The following is a 15,809-nucleotide window of genomic DNA, read 5'->3' on the forward strand; positions in this document are numbered from 1 at the left end:
GCTGCTGCCCCACCCCGCAATCCCCGAGCGACGCAGCCACCCCACCCCGCAATCCCCGAGCGACGTCGCCGCCCCACCCCGCGACTCCGGTGGATCTCCGGGGAGGCGACCTTCTCGCTACAGCTGACTTGACCTCCCCAAAAAAAGTTTCTCCCTCAAGCGGCGTTCTTGTCGCGTCCACCGGAGTTGAGCTGAAGCGTCTCGGTGGACGAGAAGCATGATGTTGCAGCCACCGGCCTCCTACCACAACAAGCGACCGCCGCAGCCATCCTTGACCTTCCGCTGTAGCCTTCCTACCCGACCGCCTCCACAACACGCTGGCCTTCGTCTACCTCTAGCTCCGCTGCTACCCAAGGCCGTGTGCGCGATGGCGGCCCATGTCGTTTATCGTCCTGGTTGCGTACACGCTGACGAGTGATGCCCCGATCCATCTCCTCCATCCTCCAGCCACGGCAAGTCCAAAAGAAATGCATTCAGTCTAGCAAGCCAAATGGTTGACCACCAGCCCATGCGTGGATTGGCCCCGACCTGCAGCTGGAGGAGGCCGCGACCTTCAGCTGTAGGAGACGTCGACCTACAACTGGAGGAGGCCCCGACCTTCAGCTGACAATTTTGAGGAACTAGCTACTCGAAAAATCTAACTTGACACTGTACTTGTTTTTGTTCTTCAGAAGTTCAGGCAACTAGGTTGCTCACTAGGAAAAGCCTGAACCACCATGAACAAAAGCAATTTCATGGCTGAGGCCCAGAAAATGCAAAGCTTCGCATCTTCATTGTAGAGAGCTTTGCTTACTTGCTTGCTTGCTTCATGCCTACAACATGCATGCACTTTCTGTGTAACCAAAGAAGTCAGAGACCTCGGAGGAGGCATGTGGACTGTAAGGCAAAACAGGCATATAGACTCAAGGACTTGTACATCGGTGAAATATGAAGCATTTTTCAGGCTTCAAGTTTGAGAAGAAGATGGCATCAACGAGGAATGGAGCCGAGGGTGGTTCACAGTTGCGAACATCGCCGTCTCAACGCTTTTTGGAGCGCCCCTTGAGGAATCTGGTAAGAAACGTGGAGTCTGCTCCTGCCACTGCTACGTACAAAGAGGAAATCCATGTGTTAGGTGTTTAAACTGCTAGCATAAACGTGTGGTTGATTGATTGGCAGCAATGTCAGAGCCATAAGTGAGAATACAAATGCAATAGGAAAGCTCCATGATTAGGAATTCTCAGTCATCGATCCTTTTTGTTTTGAAGATGAACATTTGTAGTGAAGTAATCAATCAAATTGTTCAACAATATTTCCTCGGTATATTCCTTTTTGAGCCTCTATGTACAGACCATTCACTGTATCTCTCGTTAAGGAAAACCAACACCTTTCTGCCACATACATGTGCAGTTGATGATTTGGCCGGCAGCAGCAACATTTCTTGGCATGTGGGTGCTGGTTTTGGCGGGCAAGCAAGCAGCAACGAGCAGCTGCAGGCAAAAGCTACTAACAGGTGAAAAAATAATTCTAGATCAACAATGTTTTACATCGCGACCTCACTTGTTCATAATTTGATGGTAGGATGTTAGATTTAGTCGACGGTTACTATTGAATGCACTCTGAATTTGTATGGTCAATGCTATGAATTATTGAAGCGGATGGACAGGTTTGTAGAATACTCAACCAGATGTGTTAGTCTTCACACAGCAGAAGAGGTCGTTTTCAAACAGCAGCACCAATGTACATCTTCTACAAACAAAAAAAGGGAAAATATGCTAGTCTTGCTGTTTATCTACTCTTAATTTTGAACTGACAAAAAAATATCGATCTGAACTGGCAGGTGTTGCTTGGCTCCTGACTCCCTTCGCCATGCCACTCACCTCGCGTCGCTGGACCACCGAGGTCGCTGGCAGAATCCTTTTGTTTAGTATCCAGCGCAAGCAATCTGAATCCGCACGCGCAAGCCTTGTGTTGCCGAGTCAGCCCTCCTTCTGCTGACTGCTTCTGTAGTAGCAAGTCGCGCCACCTGCACCTGTTATCGCCACAAGACGTTCTACTACACCTATATGTTCTACTACGACTAAACGCCGGTGGTGGTGAAGTTCTACTACGGATATACGCCAAGTTCTACTACAGTTGTATGTCAGCGACCATGAAAATTCTACTACAGATGTACGCCAAGTTATACTACAGTTATACACCGGCCGTCACAGTGGTTCACATAACTCCTGTGTGGTTACTGGACATGTGTGTGCGTGTGTGTGCGCTTGTAGGATTGCTGGTCGTGTGTTGGCCTAAGCAATAGGTTTGCTCTCAACACCATATCCTTATATTTTTCTCTCTTGCTATTTACTTCACAAAAATGTACGCATACTTTATTCTCTCTCTAAATAATGTGCGCACACGAGTGAAAAACCTAGAATTTTGAATTAAAAAATGATCATTTCAAAAACTATAAAAAGGAGGATTTCCCCGTTTCAAGAAAAAACCTTGGGGTTCAAATTAAAAAGACAAATAAGTTCGTTTATTAGAAACCCAAGAAGGTAGAATGAAAAAAAGTGTCTCAGTTTTTAAATAGAAACGGGATATGTTTGTACAGAAAAAAGCTCATGGATTTTTTTGTCTTTGGAAAATGGGTTTTCCTCATTTCTAAAATAACCTAGAAGTTCAAGTTTAAAAAAAATGATCATTTCAAAAATTATGAAAAACATGGATTTCCTCGTTTGTAGAAAAACCTAGACTTCTAAATTTAAAAGACAAAGTAGTCCAATGTTTATTACAAACCCCAAGAAGGTTAAACGAAAAAAAACAAAGCATCTCAACACAAAATTATATAAAAGGTATTTTATCCATTAAAATACCCTAGAAGTTCAAATATAAAAAATAGAGTAGTTCGATGGTTATACAAAATTCAGATTTCCAATTTATTATAGAATGAAAACAAGAAGTTCAATTTTTTTAAATAGAGCAGTACAAAATTCATACAAAAGGATTTTCATCGTTTCTAATAAAAAACTCTAGAAGTTCATATTTAAATAACGGGCTGGTTCAATATTTATTAGAAAACTAGGATTTTTCCATTACTACAAGGAAATAAATCAAGAAGTCCAAATTACGAAAATACAGAAGTTCGATATTTATAGAATCTTAGGTTTCCTTGTTATTAAGGAATAAAAAAGAAGAAGTTCAAATTAAAATAAATGAGTACTTTGATGTATATGGAAAACTCAAATTCTTTCCGTTTCTAGGAAAAAGGAAAGCAAGAAGTTCAATTTTAATAAAATTGTATGATTCTAAAACCCATATTTTTTTCTCTAGAGAATAAAACTATTAATGTTTTAGAAATTATGGGTAAAAAAGCAAAAGAGATGTTCAAAAATAAAACCAGGAAATCCATATTAAAAAGGAATAAAAAGACAAAGTCTAAAAAGACTTTAGCTAGAAGTCCACGTGTTTCGGCCCATGAAGTTGTATTTAGTTGTGCAAAAACACACACACAAAATGTTGTTTCTAGTGTTTTAAAACAGTTTTCTCAATCCATTATAAATTTGAAACACAATGCTAGGCACAGAAATGTTCTTCTATTCAACAAATTTCCAACGGTACATCATATTCTTATTCCAACATAAACGGTTAAAAACAAATTGGTGTATATTGTCACAAAAAAAAGTTTAATCATATTAAAAAAAGTTGCGTCTTTTCAACATGTTTCTAATGGTTTATCATTTGTGGAACTCCGAGTAACGGCTGAGGAATTACGAACAAAAATACGTGGTAGAAGTTTAAAGTGAAAACATCAATAAGTTCGATGATTATAGAAAACTCAGATTTTTCCTCGTTATTAAAGAATGGAAATTAGAAGTTCAAAAATAAAATAACAATAAGTTCTACTTTTAAAAATAGAGCTCTTCAAAATTTCATAAAAAGGATTAAGAAATAAAACCAGGAAGTCTATATTAAAAAGATGGAGAAGTTCGATGACTATAGAAAACTCAGATTTTCCTCGTTATTAAAGAATAGAAACAAGAAGGTCAAAAATAAAATAAGAAGAAGTTCAATTTTTACAAATAGAGCGCTTCAAAATTTCATAAAAAAAGATTAAGAAATAAAACCAGGAAGTCCATATTAAAAAGATGGAGAAGTTCGATGATTATAGAAAACTCAGATTTTCCTCGTTATTAAAGAATGGAAATAAGAAGTTCAAAAATAAAATAAGAAGAAGTTCAACTTTTAAAAATAGAGCGCTTCAAAATTCATAAAAAGGGATTAAGAAAATTAGATTAAAAATTCATAAAAACACTCAGATATTTTCACGTAACCGAGAGAAGTTCGAATTGATAACTGCCAGAAGTTCACGTACTACAATGTGTGCATTTTGTACTAAAAAAAGAATAAAAAAGCAAAGTCTAAAAGTTTTGTTGTTATAAGTTCAACTCCTCCGTCGGAGAAAGTTAAAAAAATTTATTGTGAGAGAGGTTTGTACAAAAGGAATATCATTTGTGTAACACGGACGAACGGATAAGAAAATTATAAACGAAAATACGTCAAAGAAGTTCAACGTGAAAATAGCAGAAAGTTCGACTACTATAGTGAATGAATTTCAGATGAAAAACTTTTAAAATCGCCGGGTGTATGAAAAAACGGTCAACATGGGAAAGTTTCGTTTTACATCAGCTTTACACCAGTATATTACTTGCTCAATTCCGGTGAGTGCTCCGGTGAGTAGATGGGGAGTTACGGGCAAAAAAGCACGTTAAAAACAGAGTGAAGTTCAAGTAGACACGCCGAGAAGTTCAAGTTCTTCACGCGATGCATTTTCGACGAATCTGTTTCGCGATAAAGACAGAACAAATGATCTCGGCATTTTTGAAATTACTTGAAAACGGCTAGGAACCGGAGAAAACCGTCAACATGAAAAAGTTTCGCATTTTCCGTAGCTTTTTAACGGCATATTATTTGCCTCATTCCAATAAAGTATGTAGAAATTACGCTGAAAATATGTTTTTTGCCATTTTCAAAATTGACTTAAAACCATAAAGAATTGGGAGAAACAATACATACCAAAAAGTTTTGCATTTGTTCAAGCTTTACAACGACATATCATTTGCTACATTCGGACGCACGGTTAAAAAATGAGCTCGAAAATACGAACTCGGTAGGACTTGTACCGTTTTCTAAATTACTCTTAAACCGTTCAAATTAGAAAAAAAATTCAACATGATAAAGTAGTGCATTTTCATAAGCTTTTCAACGCCATATCATTTTTCTCAATTGGATTAGCCGTTTAGAAATGACATCGAAAATACGAACTCGGCTGTTTGGTTTGCAAAATTTTACGTTTTTCCAAGTTACTCTTTAACCATACAGAATTAGAGAAAACTTTCAACATGTGGAAGGAGCGGTTTTGCAGCAGCTTTCCAATGCCATATTATTTGCCTTATTCCGATAAATGGTTTAGAAATGCGATCGAAAATACGATTCACGTTTTTTGTGTGAAGAAAAAACAATTTTTAAAACTGCTCTTAAACCACTTACATTTTGACAAATATTTAAGTTGGGTCATGATACTGGTGTCCATAGCTTTCTAACGGTATATCGCAAGCCCCGTTTGGGCAATGTTTGCGGGAGTTCAACCTAGTTCAGAGGAAAGTTCAGCCTACTACTAGCGGGCAGGTCAGGTTGTGATCAGAATATTATTCTCATCCCGTGATCAGAATAGTGTTTATATATATATATATATATATATATATATATATATATATATATATATATATATATATATATATATATATTCCTCACCCCAGTCGAACCACACGCTCCAGGGAAGAAAGAATGGTTGCAAACGTAAATTTACCTCATGCATAGGCCTAGCCAAAAAAAGAAACCGGACTTGTGAGGTAAATTTACCTACGTCTCTTACTGCTAAAATAATAGGGAGAAACCCCACTCTATGGATCGTGGGATGGTGGGAGGTCTCTGCCACTTTCCAAACTGTCTCCGTCAGACGGACTGTTCACCGCCGCTACCCCCAACCTGCTCCGCGCCAGCCATGGCGGTTCCTTTTCCTCGGAGGCCAGAGGAGCATGTCACTGTATCCCTGCAGTGGCTTTGCAGAAGGAGAATAGGTCGTCATGCCAGTGGGATCCGGGCGGGATCCAATTCAGCGGAAGCGGCAGCGCCAAGTCTGACCTCGACCTCAACGCCAGGGCGGCGCTCGATTGTGTCGACCCGCTCCGCGAGCTCAGGACTGTGTTTCTCTCCTCTCCCACCCTCGTCTCCTTGGTTGAAAGGATCCAGAGATCTCGCCGGCCCCCGTTGAGTCATCATGGTATATATATCATCGACCTCCTCTTCTATTTGTTCACTTCTCCTAATTCATGTGTCCATGAGCTCAAGCTCCGCACCTTGCCTCTCTTGAACATGACTGCTTCCCCCCCTGGTGAATTTACCTATTTTTAACAGACTAAATTTCTTTTGTGTCGTCAAGAGTGCATCAGATTATTTGTGTATCTAAATGGGGTTGGTAAGTAGTGATGGGCAATCACTTGTGAAGGATTTACTCGTGCCAATTGTGATGATAGCAGGACGAAATTACCATGCTGTGTGAAATTAAAATACTTATTATGCTAAGGTCTCATAATATGAGAATTTGTCCTGTGGCGTCTGACACAACACTAGCATGGATGCGACCTGAGCATCTAGCTGGTTACAATTTTCCTCAGCTTGTAGTTTGGGTACTGGCTAGATTTTAATTTTGTTGTAAGTTCTTCTATTGTTTCCTGATTCTCAAGGAGATGCCAATATCCAATCCCAATGAAAGGTATATATCTCCAACTAGTGTTGTTTCTTGATGCTTCCTTAGATTGAAGCACGACTCGTTCTTTAGTTCAAGAGTTCAATATTTTTGTTGTAGGGATCAGGTGAGGCCTCACCGGCTCTACCTACTGTCATCAATGATGATGAACTCCATCGAAACATACTATTTTTTCCTCTGCAGAATTCTCCTTTTGTGAATCAACTTTGGTTCTATAGCCTGATAGCCTTATCAAACCCATTGGATTTTCCTTGCCCTTTTTTGGGAAGCAATGGGAGAAAGAATTTGTTCCAGAATGTAGGTTTGTACCACATTGCATGATGTGTAAGCCTCGCTGCAAATACACTTGTATTGTTCAGAAAAGTCTGTGTTCTACACTTCTATTACTCAGAGTCATACCTATAGCTAGTGCTCCTCCAAATGTTATTGTAATGTTGGTACTTAATGTAGATTCTGGAGGTGCTGCTAAAATTTCCTACTAGAGATAAAAGAAATTGTTTTGGGGATTTCTGTCTGTTTAGAGTGCACATGTGACTTTCCTATCATCCAGGTATGGATTTAAAGTAGATATACCTCATGTTGGATTTGAAGTAAATACTTCACATACTTCTTGTAGAGTTTCCTATCAATTTTCAGTTGCTTGTGTGCGACCATTGATTTCTATATAAAATTTATGAAATTATGTCATTAATTCTCTGGTAAAAATTATATCACCAAAGGCTTCCCTGGGCATGCTACTTTTCACTTCACAATTGAAAAAAGATGATAATCTTTTAGTCAACAATTAGTAATGCAAATTAGCAGCTGCTTCACTTTTCTTGTTTTCTTTTGCAATCTGCAAGGAACTCAAAAGACAGTTGTACATTTGCTCATTTGCATCCTGGTCCATATATAGTTTGGGCAATGTGGAATGTTAGAACTTGCAGTATACAGGTTTGGATAGAAATTCATGAATGCATGTTTTGAGGACTAAAAGCTTATCAATCAATTGGATGCTGAATTTTGTTATTCAGGACTAGATGACTCTCTCCATGCAAAAGAAAGTGAAGTAGTTAGCTCTCATATGAACGTGTTTCTAGATCTTTTGGCTCTATTATGCATGGATCTAATAAGAAGATTCGTTTAGTTAGCGGGCCATTGTCTTCAGTTTGAGCTTCATGATGTTACTACTTGTTCTATACAGATAGAACAAATTTATGTGTATATGGGTATTTCCAATTTTTACCTTAAATATTACTTTTCTTTTCAACCTTAGAAGTTAGAACTTAGAATAATCCTTATTTCCTTGTTTTTCTGGCTGGGTTGTTGTCTTTAGAATACCATGTTCTGTTTACAATGTTTTCACTAAAGGAAATTTTAATGGAAAACCCCATAGTTTCATTTCTTACTCAGGTTATCTATGTGTTGATTTCTTGTTTAAAACTGTTGGACGTGCATATTACCAAAGCTTCATATGTTTGACCCATCAGCATTATGCTATAAGGCTTTCATGCATTTTACTTAGCATAAGATGAGTTAAGAACCCTTTCGTTTTAGGTGGTAACTAAATAATGTAACTCAGTATGAACTAATAGATTGCAAGGGGGTTCTACAGATGCAGCAGCTGCAAGGACCGCGAGAAAGCACATGGTGCTGTATTGCGGTAATGCCGGGATGCTCATGTCACTTATGAGAATGAGCACAACCACAAGCATGTTCAGCTGCTCAACCTGTTGATGATCGCCGCGAATTCAGAAGCCCAATTGAAGCTACCAGTTCCATAAGAAGTTGAAGAACTCTAATTTTTTATGCCATGGATTGAACATGTCATTCAGCTGTTCTTTGGTTATTCAGTCTGACAAAAAGCAAAATTTGTAACAAAAGGGCAAAGATTTCACCGCCATATTTTTCATGATGTATAGTGAATACTTGATTGGGGTGCAATGCATTTACCTTTCAAAATATTCTATCGATAAAATTGTTCCATGTGAGAGCTTGTCGAATTTACTTGTAGAAGTACCACTGGAAGTTTGTTCTAATTTGTGTGTGCTTTTCAGCAGATTGTAATAGGCTTGTCAACAAGTATCTTTGTTGAGTTTATCCGAGAAAAATTGTGTTTATTTCTTGGTTTCGAATATTCTTCATGTCAGTATCTTCCTCTAGTATTTTGCCAGATGGTTGTCTATCGGATCATTTTGATAGTTATAGACCACAAACAAAAAGATTCCTGATATGCCAAATCAGAATGCACTATTTCTCTGAATACTATCAATGCAAAGGAAACCCTTTCTTCTCAGTTCTCATCTTCAGCGTTCTCCATGAGGTAAGTTCTATCTGTTCGATTCCGTGGTACTATAGGAGTAATTACAATAAGATAGTATGTGTCTTAGTTCTTCTATGACACAAAAACTCACTTATACAAGATTCAGGAGCTCTGATTAGAGGGATAATATGTTGTATTAAATGAAGGATGTAGGAAGTCTTGTTTTTTAGTGTCAACAAAAAGATGAAGGATGCAGGAAGTCGCAAGCCAATGGTGTACTGATGAAATTGTAGATGCTAACATGTTTTGTATTGAGAGAATCTAGTGTCTGTATGATAGTGTACAATGTATTTGTTTTCTATACAAAATACACATGGATGTTTTGAAAGGAGGTATATATGCTCGATTGATTATTATAAAGAATTCAAATATGTGATTGTTTTTCGAATTCCTTTCAAAATATAATATGAAATATTGTGTAATATGAAACCTTGAAGGTCAAATCTCGAATGTGACATATGGAGTCTAAAGTACAATTAAAGTGTGCAATCTGGAAACAAAAAGGGGAAAAAACCTCTGAAATTCCCGGATTCCAACGAAAATTCAGTGAAACACAGTGCAGGCCAAAATAAGATGCAGTACGCTATATTAAGAAGTAAAGTTCTTGCACACACCAAAATCTGTCCAAATAAAATCGGAAATTCTCTTAATTTTTAGTATACCACATGCACCACTGGTATGCAAATAACTTAGCTAATTTCTTTGAGATGCACAATAACTCAACTAATCAGGATCTCCTCTAGCTCAGAATCCTTCCATCTGACAAAAGAATCATCGCCAGCCCCAATATCAATCACCTCTTGTGTCCTAGTGGGATCATCTTCGGAATTCTTCGCTCCTGCAGCAGAGGGGTCATCTTTAGTAGTTTCACATATACACACAGTAGGGTTGGCATAGAATTCGCTTCTTTCTCGCATGACTTCCATGCAATCTCAAATAGATCATTTGAAGACTACTCGCACCTGCGATGAGAATTTGTAAATTAGGTGTAGAGTTGTTTAACATTTTATTGTGACCAATAAATTATTCATTTCTTCTTTCCTTTTGATTAATTAGCCAATTAGCCTTCATAAGTTTGGTGCTCCGGTATCTTTTAGTTATAAACTCGCAGGCTCTGAAAGGCAACTAAATAGTAATCACTAAATTGTACTGGCATTAACTAACAACAATATACTTATAACCTATTTTAAATAACAATATAAAGAAGAGAAGGTTGCTGTTTTTGCATGACATGGAAAGAAGATCATTCTACGATTAAATTCAGCTAACAACAGTACACCTAAGTTCTGAGAGAAATGCACCATTGAACCAACAAAAATAAAGGAAAAAACTGAATTTAGATAGACAGCCAAGCACAAATGCAGATTTAGGCCAACATGTATATGTCGAGCCTATGAGAAACATTACATGGCATTTGAAAAATGGAAACATCTAGGTTTGCAACCATCAAAAAGGATGAAGGATGGGTTCCGGCGCTAGTGTGATGATGACAGGATATGGCAGGAGCTCGGGGGCGGGGAATGGGAAAGCAGGCCGGGCCATGGCCGGCGCAACAAAGAGAGCGGAGGGTGGGGGCGGGTCATGGCACGGCCGCCGGCCGACGAGGCCTCTCGAAACGCTGCTCACCTCGACGCTGAGTCGCACACACCCAAATCCACCCGCGGTTGCCGTCGGCTCGCCGCCGAAACCTATCGCCGCTCACCTCCGAACCGCTCGCCGCTCCGCTCCCACTAGTTTCAGAAATTGCGGGGAGTGGGGTCCGCTCCTAAGTTGCTAAAGCCCATCATAAGAAAACAGTTGGTAGGGAATAAATTACCTAGGCTGGAAAGCGCGGTGCAGGCGGGTGCGATGGAAAAGTTGCCTGCCGGCTGGCTGGGTCGTTCGACCGGGGTGAAGAATAATTTATTTTTCACACTGGGTTTTAAATAGACTTTCTATATATATATATATATATATATATATATATATATATATATATATATATATATATATATATATATATATATATATATATATATAAAATATTCTGATCACAACCTGACCTGCCCCGCTAGTAGTACGTTGAACTTTCCTGTGAACTAGGTTGAACTTCCGCCAACATTGCTCAAATGGGGCTTGCGATATACCGTTGGAAAGCTATGGACACCAGTATCATGACCCAACTTAAATTTTTGACACAATGTAAGCGGTTTAAGAGCAGTTTTGAAAACCATTTTTTCTTCACACAAAAAACATGAATTGTATTTTCGATCGCATTTCTAAACCGTTTATCGGAATGAGGCATATAATATGGCGTTGGAAAGCTACTGCAAAACCTCTACTTCCATATGTTGAAAGTTTTCTCTAATTATCTATGGTTAAAGAGTAATTTGAAAAACATAAAATTTCACAAACCGAACAGTCAAGTTCGTATTTTCAACGTCATTTCTAAACAGCTAATCCAATTGAGGCATATGATATTGACTTGGAAAGCCTATGAAAATGCGCTACTCTTTCATTTTGAAAGTTTTTTCTAATTTTGAATGGTTTAAAAATAATTTAGAAAATGGTACAAGTCCTACAGAGTTCGTATTTTCGAGCTAATTTTTTAACCATGCGTCCGAATGCAGCAAATGATATGGCGTTGGAAAGCTTGAACAAATTCTAAACTTTTGGTATGTATTATTTCTCCCAATTCTTTAGGGTTTTAAGTCAGTTTCAAAAATGGTGAAAAATGTATTTTCGCCGTATTTTCTACAAACTTTATCAGAATGGCGCAAATAATATACCGCTGAAAAGCTATGGAAAATGCGAAACTTTCTCATGTTGACCGCTTTCTCTGATTCCTAACCGTTTTCATGTAATTTCAAAAACGGCGAGATCCTTTGTTCTGCCTTTATCGCGAAACAGATTCGCCAAAAATGCATCGTGTGAAGTACCTGAACTTCTCGGTATGAAACTTTGAACTTCACTCCATTTTTCACGTGCTTTTTTTCTCTTATATCTCTATCCACTGCTGCTAGCTCTCCATCCACTCACCGGAATTGAGCAAATGATATACCGATGGAAAGCTGCTGTAAAAACGCAACTTTCCCGTGTTGATCATTTTTTCATACTCGCAACGATTTTAAAAGTTTTTCATCTGAAATTCATTCAGCATAGTAAAAGTTTTTAAGATTTGTTCATATTTGGCAAACCGAGTTCATATTTTCATTGTCATTTCTAAACGCCTAATCCAATTGAGACAAAAGATATGGCGTTGGAAGCTTATGAAAATGCGCTTTTTTCTCATGTTAAAAGTTTTTCTAATTTTGAATGGTTTAAGAGTAATTTAGAAAATGGTACAAGTTCTACCAAGTTTGTATTTTCGATTTTTTTAATCATACGTCCGAACATAGCAAATGATATGGCGTTGGAAAGCCTGAACAAATGCAAAACGTTTTGGTATATATTGTTTCTCCAAATTCATTACGGTTTTACGTTGATTTTGAAAATGGCTAAAAACGTATTTTCATCGTAATTTCTACAAACTTCATCGGAACGGGGCAAATAATATACTGTTGAAAAGCTACAAAAAATGCAAAACTTTTTCATGTTGATGGTTTTCTCTGAATCCCAGCCATTTTCAAGTAATTTCAGAAATGGCGAGATCACTCGTTCTGCCTTTATCGCGAAACAGATTCATTGAAAATGCATTGAGTGAAGTACTTGAACTTCTGTGGCAGTTCTGCCGGAACTTCACTCTGTTTTTCACGTGCTTTTTTTTGCTCATAGCTCTTCATTCACTCACCGGAATTAAGCAAGTGATATACCGATGGAAAGCTGCTATAGACACGCAATTTTTCCGTGTTGATCATTTTTTCATACTCGCGACGGTTTTAAAAGTTTTTCTTGTGAAATTCATTCAGTGTAGTAGTTGAACTTCCTGCTGTTTTCACGTTGGACTTCTATGACATATTTTTGTTTGTAATTTTCCCATCCATTTTCGTCAGTGTTACACAAGTGATATTCTTTTTGTACAAACGTCTCTCACAATATTTTTTTAACTTTCTCCGACCGAGGACTTGAACTTATAACAATAAAACTTTTAGCATGTGCTTTTTTATTTCCCTTTTAATACAAAATACACATTGTGTAGTACATGAACTTCTAGTAGTTATCAATCTGAACTTCTCTCGGTTATGTGACAATATTTGAGTTTTTTTTATGAATTTTTAATCTGATTTTCTTAATCCCTTTTTATGAATTTTGAAGCTCTCTATTTTTAATAGTTGAACTTCTTGTTATTTTATTTTTGAACTTCTTGTTTCCATTCTTTAATAACGAGGAAAATCTGAGTTTTGCAATAATCATCGAACTTCTCCATCTTTTTAATATGGACTTCCTGGTTTTATTTCTTAATCCTTTTCTATGAAATTTTGAAGCGTTATATTTTTAGAAGTTGAACTTCTTGTTTTTTATTTCTGCACTTCTTGTTTCCATTCTTTAATAACAAAGAAAATCTGAGTTTTCTATAATCATTGAACTTCTCGATCTTTTTAATATGGACTTCCTGGTTTTATTTCTTAATCTTTTTTTATGAAATTTTGAAGCGTTATATTTTTTAAAAGTTGAACTTCTTGTTTTCTATTTTTGAACTTCTTGTTTTCTGTTTTTGAACTTCTTGTTTCCATTCTTTAATAACGAGGAAAATCTGAGTTTTCTATATTCATCGAACTTCTCCATCTATTTAATATGGACTTCCTAGTTTATTTCTTAATCCTTTCTTATGAAATTTTGAAGCGTTATATTTTTAAAAGTTGAACTTCATGTTTTTTTATTTTTGAACTTCTTGTTTCCGTTCTTTAATAAGAGGAAAATCTGAGTTTTCTATAATCATCGAACTTCTATATCGAACCGCTCTAACTTTTTTGTTTGAATTTCTTATATGTATTTTTAGAAATCTGAAAATTGTAGTTTTGTTAGAAACATCAAACTTCTTTGTTATTTTTAATTGAACTTATTGGTTTTATTCTTTAGTAACAAAAAATCGAGTTTTTAATTAAGTATCAAACTTATCCACGTTTTTAAAATGAAATTCTTGGTTTACTCTTCAGCAACGAGAAAAACTGAGTTTTTAATGTACATTGAATTATTCTGTTTTTAAAAATTGAACTTCTTGGTTTAATCTTTAGTATCGGGGAAAATCCAAATTTTTTTAAAAAGGGGGGAAATCTTTTTAAAACCTTTTTTTGTTGTTCCCTTATTTTAATTTATTAGTTATTCTTTAGAACAAGAATCTGAGGTTTTTATAAACTTTGGACTTCTCTGTTGTTTTAATTTGAACTTCTTAGTTTTATTCTTTAGTAACGAGGAAAATCGCGAATATTCGTTTCTGAGCCCGGGCTTAGATGCTCCTGAAATCTACACCGCGAGCTAGCATGTGGATCCGTGCCAACAGATGTATTTCCACACCGTATATCACTTTTTCTAGCCAGGCTTAGGTGCGTAATGAATGCGACAGCGCCGTGCACCTGTACGCGCGGAACAGGCAGCCGTTGGACGGCTCACTCCCTTCTCTGGGGCGGGCTGAGCCGTGCTTGCCGCCGGACGCACAGACGGCAACCAGACGCGCCCCTCTTAAAATGAGTCCACCAGCCACCCGTCCAACATCGAACTGAAGAGAAAATCCTATTGCCGTAGTGCTAGCCCGCTTGCATCTCTGCCGCCATGTCTGCTGCTTCTTCATCCTTGCTTCCCGTTTCAGTAGACTTTCTCCTTTGTCTGATCCCCTGTCTGTTTTGCAGTGCGGAGCTCGAGAACCACTTGATTTTGTCCGTCTACGACGGCAGTACCCACATCTCGTATGTATAACGCTGAACCTACGGACACCCACATTACACCCTGTCCTTCTATTTTTCCCTAATTTTTTTTTGTCTTACCCTCAACGCAGGTAACTGATGAGCTCACCATGATTCTTAAACAGCAAAATGCAAGGGCTCTCATGCACTTGTCTCAAGCGAGCAAAATGCTTCCAAATGGCACTGTCTCAAGCAAAAAATGCCATGCAGATTAACATGGTTTTTTGATCAAGTTCTGAATTCAATTAGCCGTCGTTGTGTTTGTTGCTGCGCGCGCGGGGATTTATTGAATGCCCAACTTCAGGTTGTCATGCTGTCTATTTTGTACTGCATCCCAAAAGCTCTATTTTTTTCCGCTATCTGAGGGCAATTTTTTCGCTTAATACAATGTTTAGCAGCTGGGCACCGGATCATAGTTACAGCAATTCTGCCTGCCTAGGAAGGACGAATACCTTCATCATCTCGATGAAAAGACAGTCCAGGCCGACAGTTTGTAACCACATCCACAAAGCGGCGACAGGATTTTCCGCTTCTGGTTAGCACGGACACCTTCGCTGCTAGACTCAGCTTGTGCTTCACGGTCTTCACTATGCCAGCCAAGCAGTATCACACCATTGCACGGAGGATCTTCATCCACGTCGTCTCCAGGCCTGCCACTCCCAACCACCATCATCGCTGCTTAATCCAAAAAACACATGGTTACCGATCAGTATTATTTACTAACATGAATACAAAATTTCATACAGTACCCACAACCCCATAAATATTATTTCAGTTGTTTCATACAAAAAGGTAGCTGTCTTCACCACTGAAACATACCTCCAGTCCACGCAATCCGCGGAATGCACATGTTCAAGGAGGCCAGCATCGAATCTATGTGATCTTCATCAATTGT

At 37.9% G+C, this 15,809-nt stretch overlaps 1 protein-coding gene and 1 long non-coding RNA gene across 5 annotated transcripts; both read left to right on the plus strand.

Moving 5' to 3' along the window:
* Positions 1 to 32: 32 nt before the first annotated feature.
* Positions 33 to 2,340, plus strand: LOC119319310. Of its 4 annotated transcripts, XR_005154435.1 has the most exons (4): positions 33 to 1,053; positions 1,390 to 1,492; positions 1,635 to 1,719; positions 1,820 to 2,340. XR_005154435.1 is itself a non-coding variant. In XM_037593799.1 (3 exons), exons 1-3 carry the CDS (start codon positions 928 to 930, stop codon positions 1,975 to 1,977), a joined length of 387 nt encoding a protein of 128 aa, XP_037449696.1. In that variant the 5' UTR covers positions 33 to 927; the 3' UTR covers positions 1,978 to 2,340. The 4 variants fall into 4 exon arrangements, 1 of the variants encoding a protein (XP_037449696.1); XR_005154434.1 differs by having other exon boundaries at positions 1,390 to 1,719; XR_005154433.1 differs by having other exon boundaries at positions 1,635 to 2,340.
* A 12,338-nt stretch (positions 2,341 to 14,678) lies between these two features.
* LOC119301383 lies at positions 14,679 to 15,405 on the plus strand. Its single transcript, XR_005147030.1, has 3 exons — positions 14,679 to 14,785; positions 14,861 to 14,917; positions 15,007 to 15,405. It is a non-coding gene; the product is annotated as an uncharacterized LOC119301383 (long non-coding RNA).
* Positions 15,406 to 15,809: the final 404 nt, after the last annotated feature.

This window comes from Triticum dicoccoides, chromosome 1B, assembly GCF_002162155.2.
Source record: "Triticum dicoccoides isolate Atlit2015 ecotype Zavitan chromosome 1B, WEW_v2.0, whole genome shotgun sequence".
NCBI lineage: Eukaryota > Viridiplantae > Streptophyta > Magnoliopsida > Poales > Poaceae > Triticum > Triticum dicoccoides.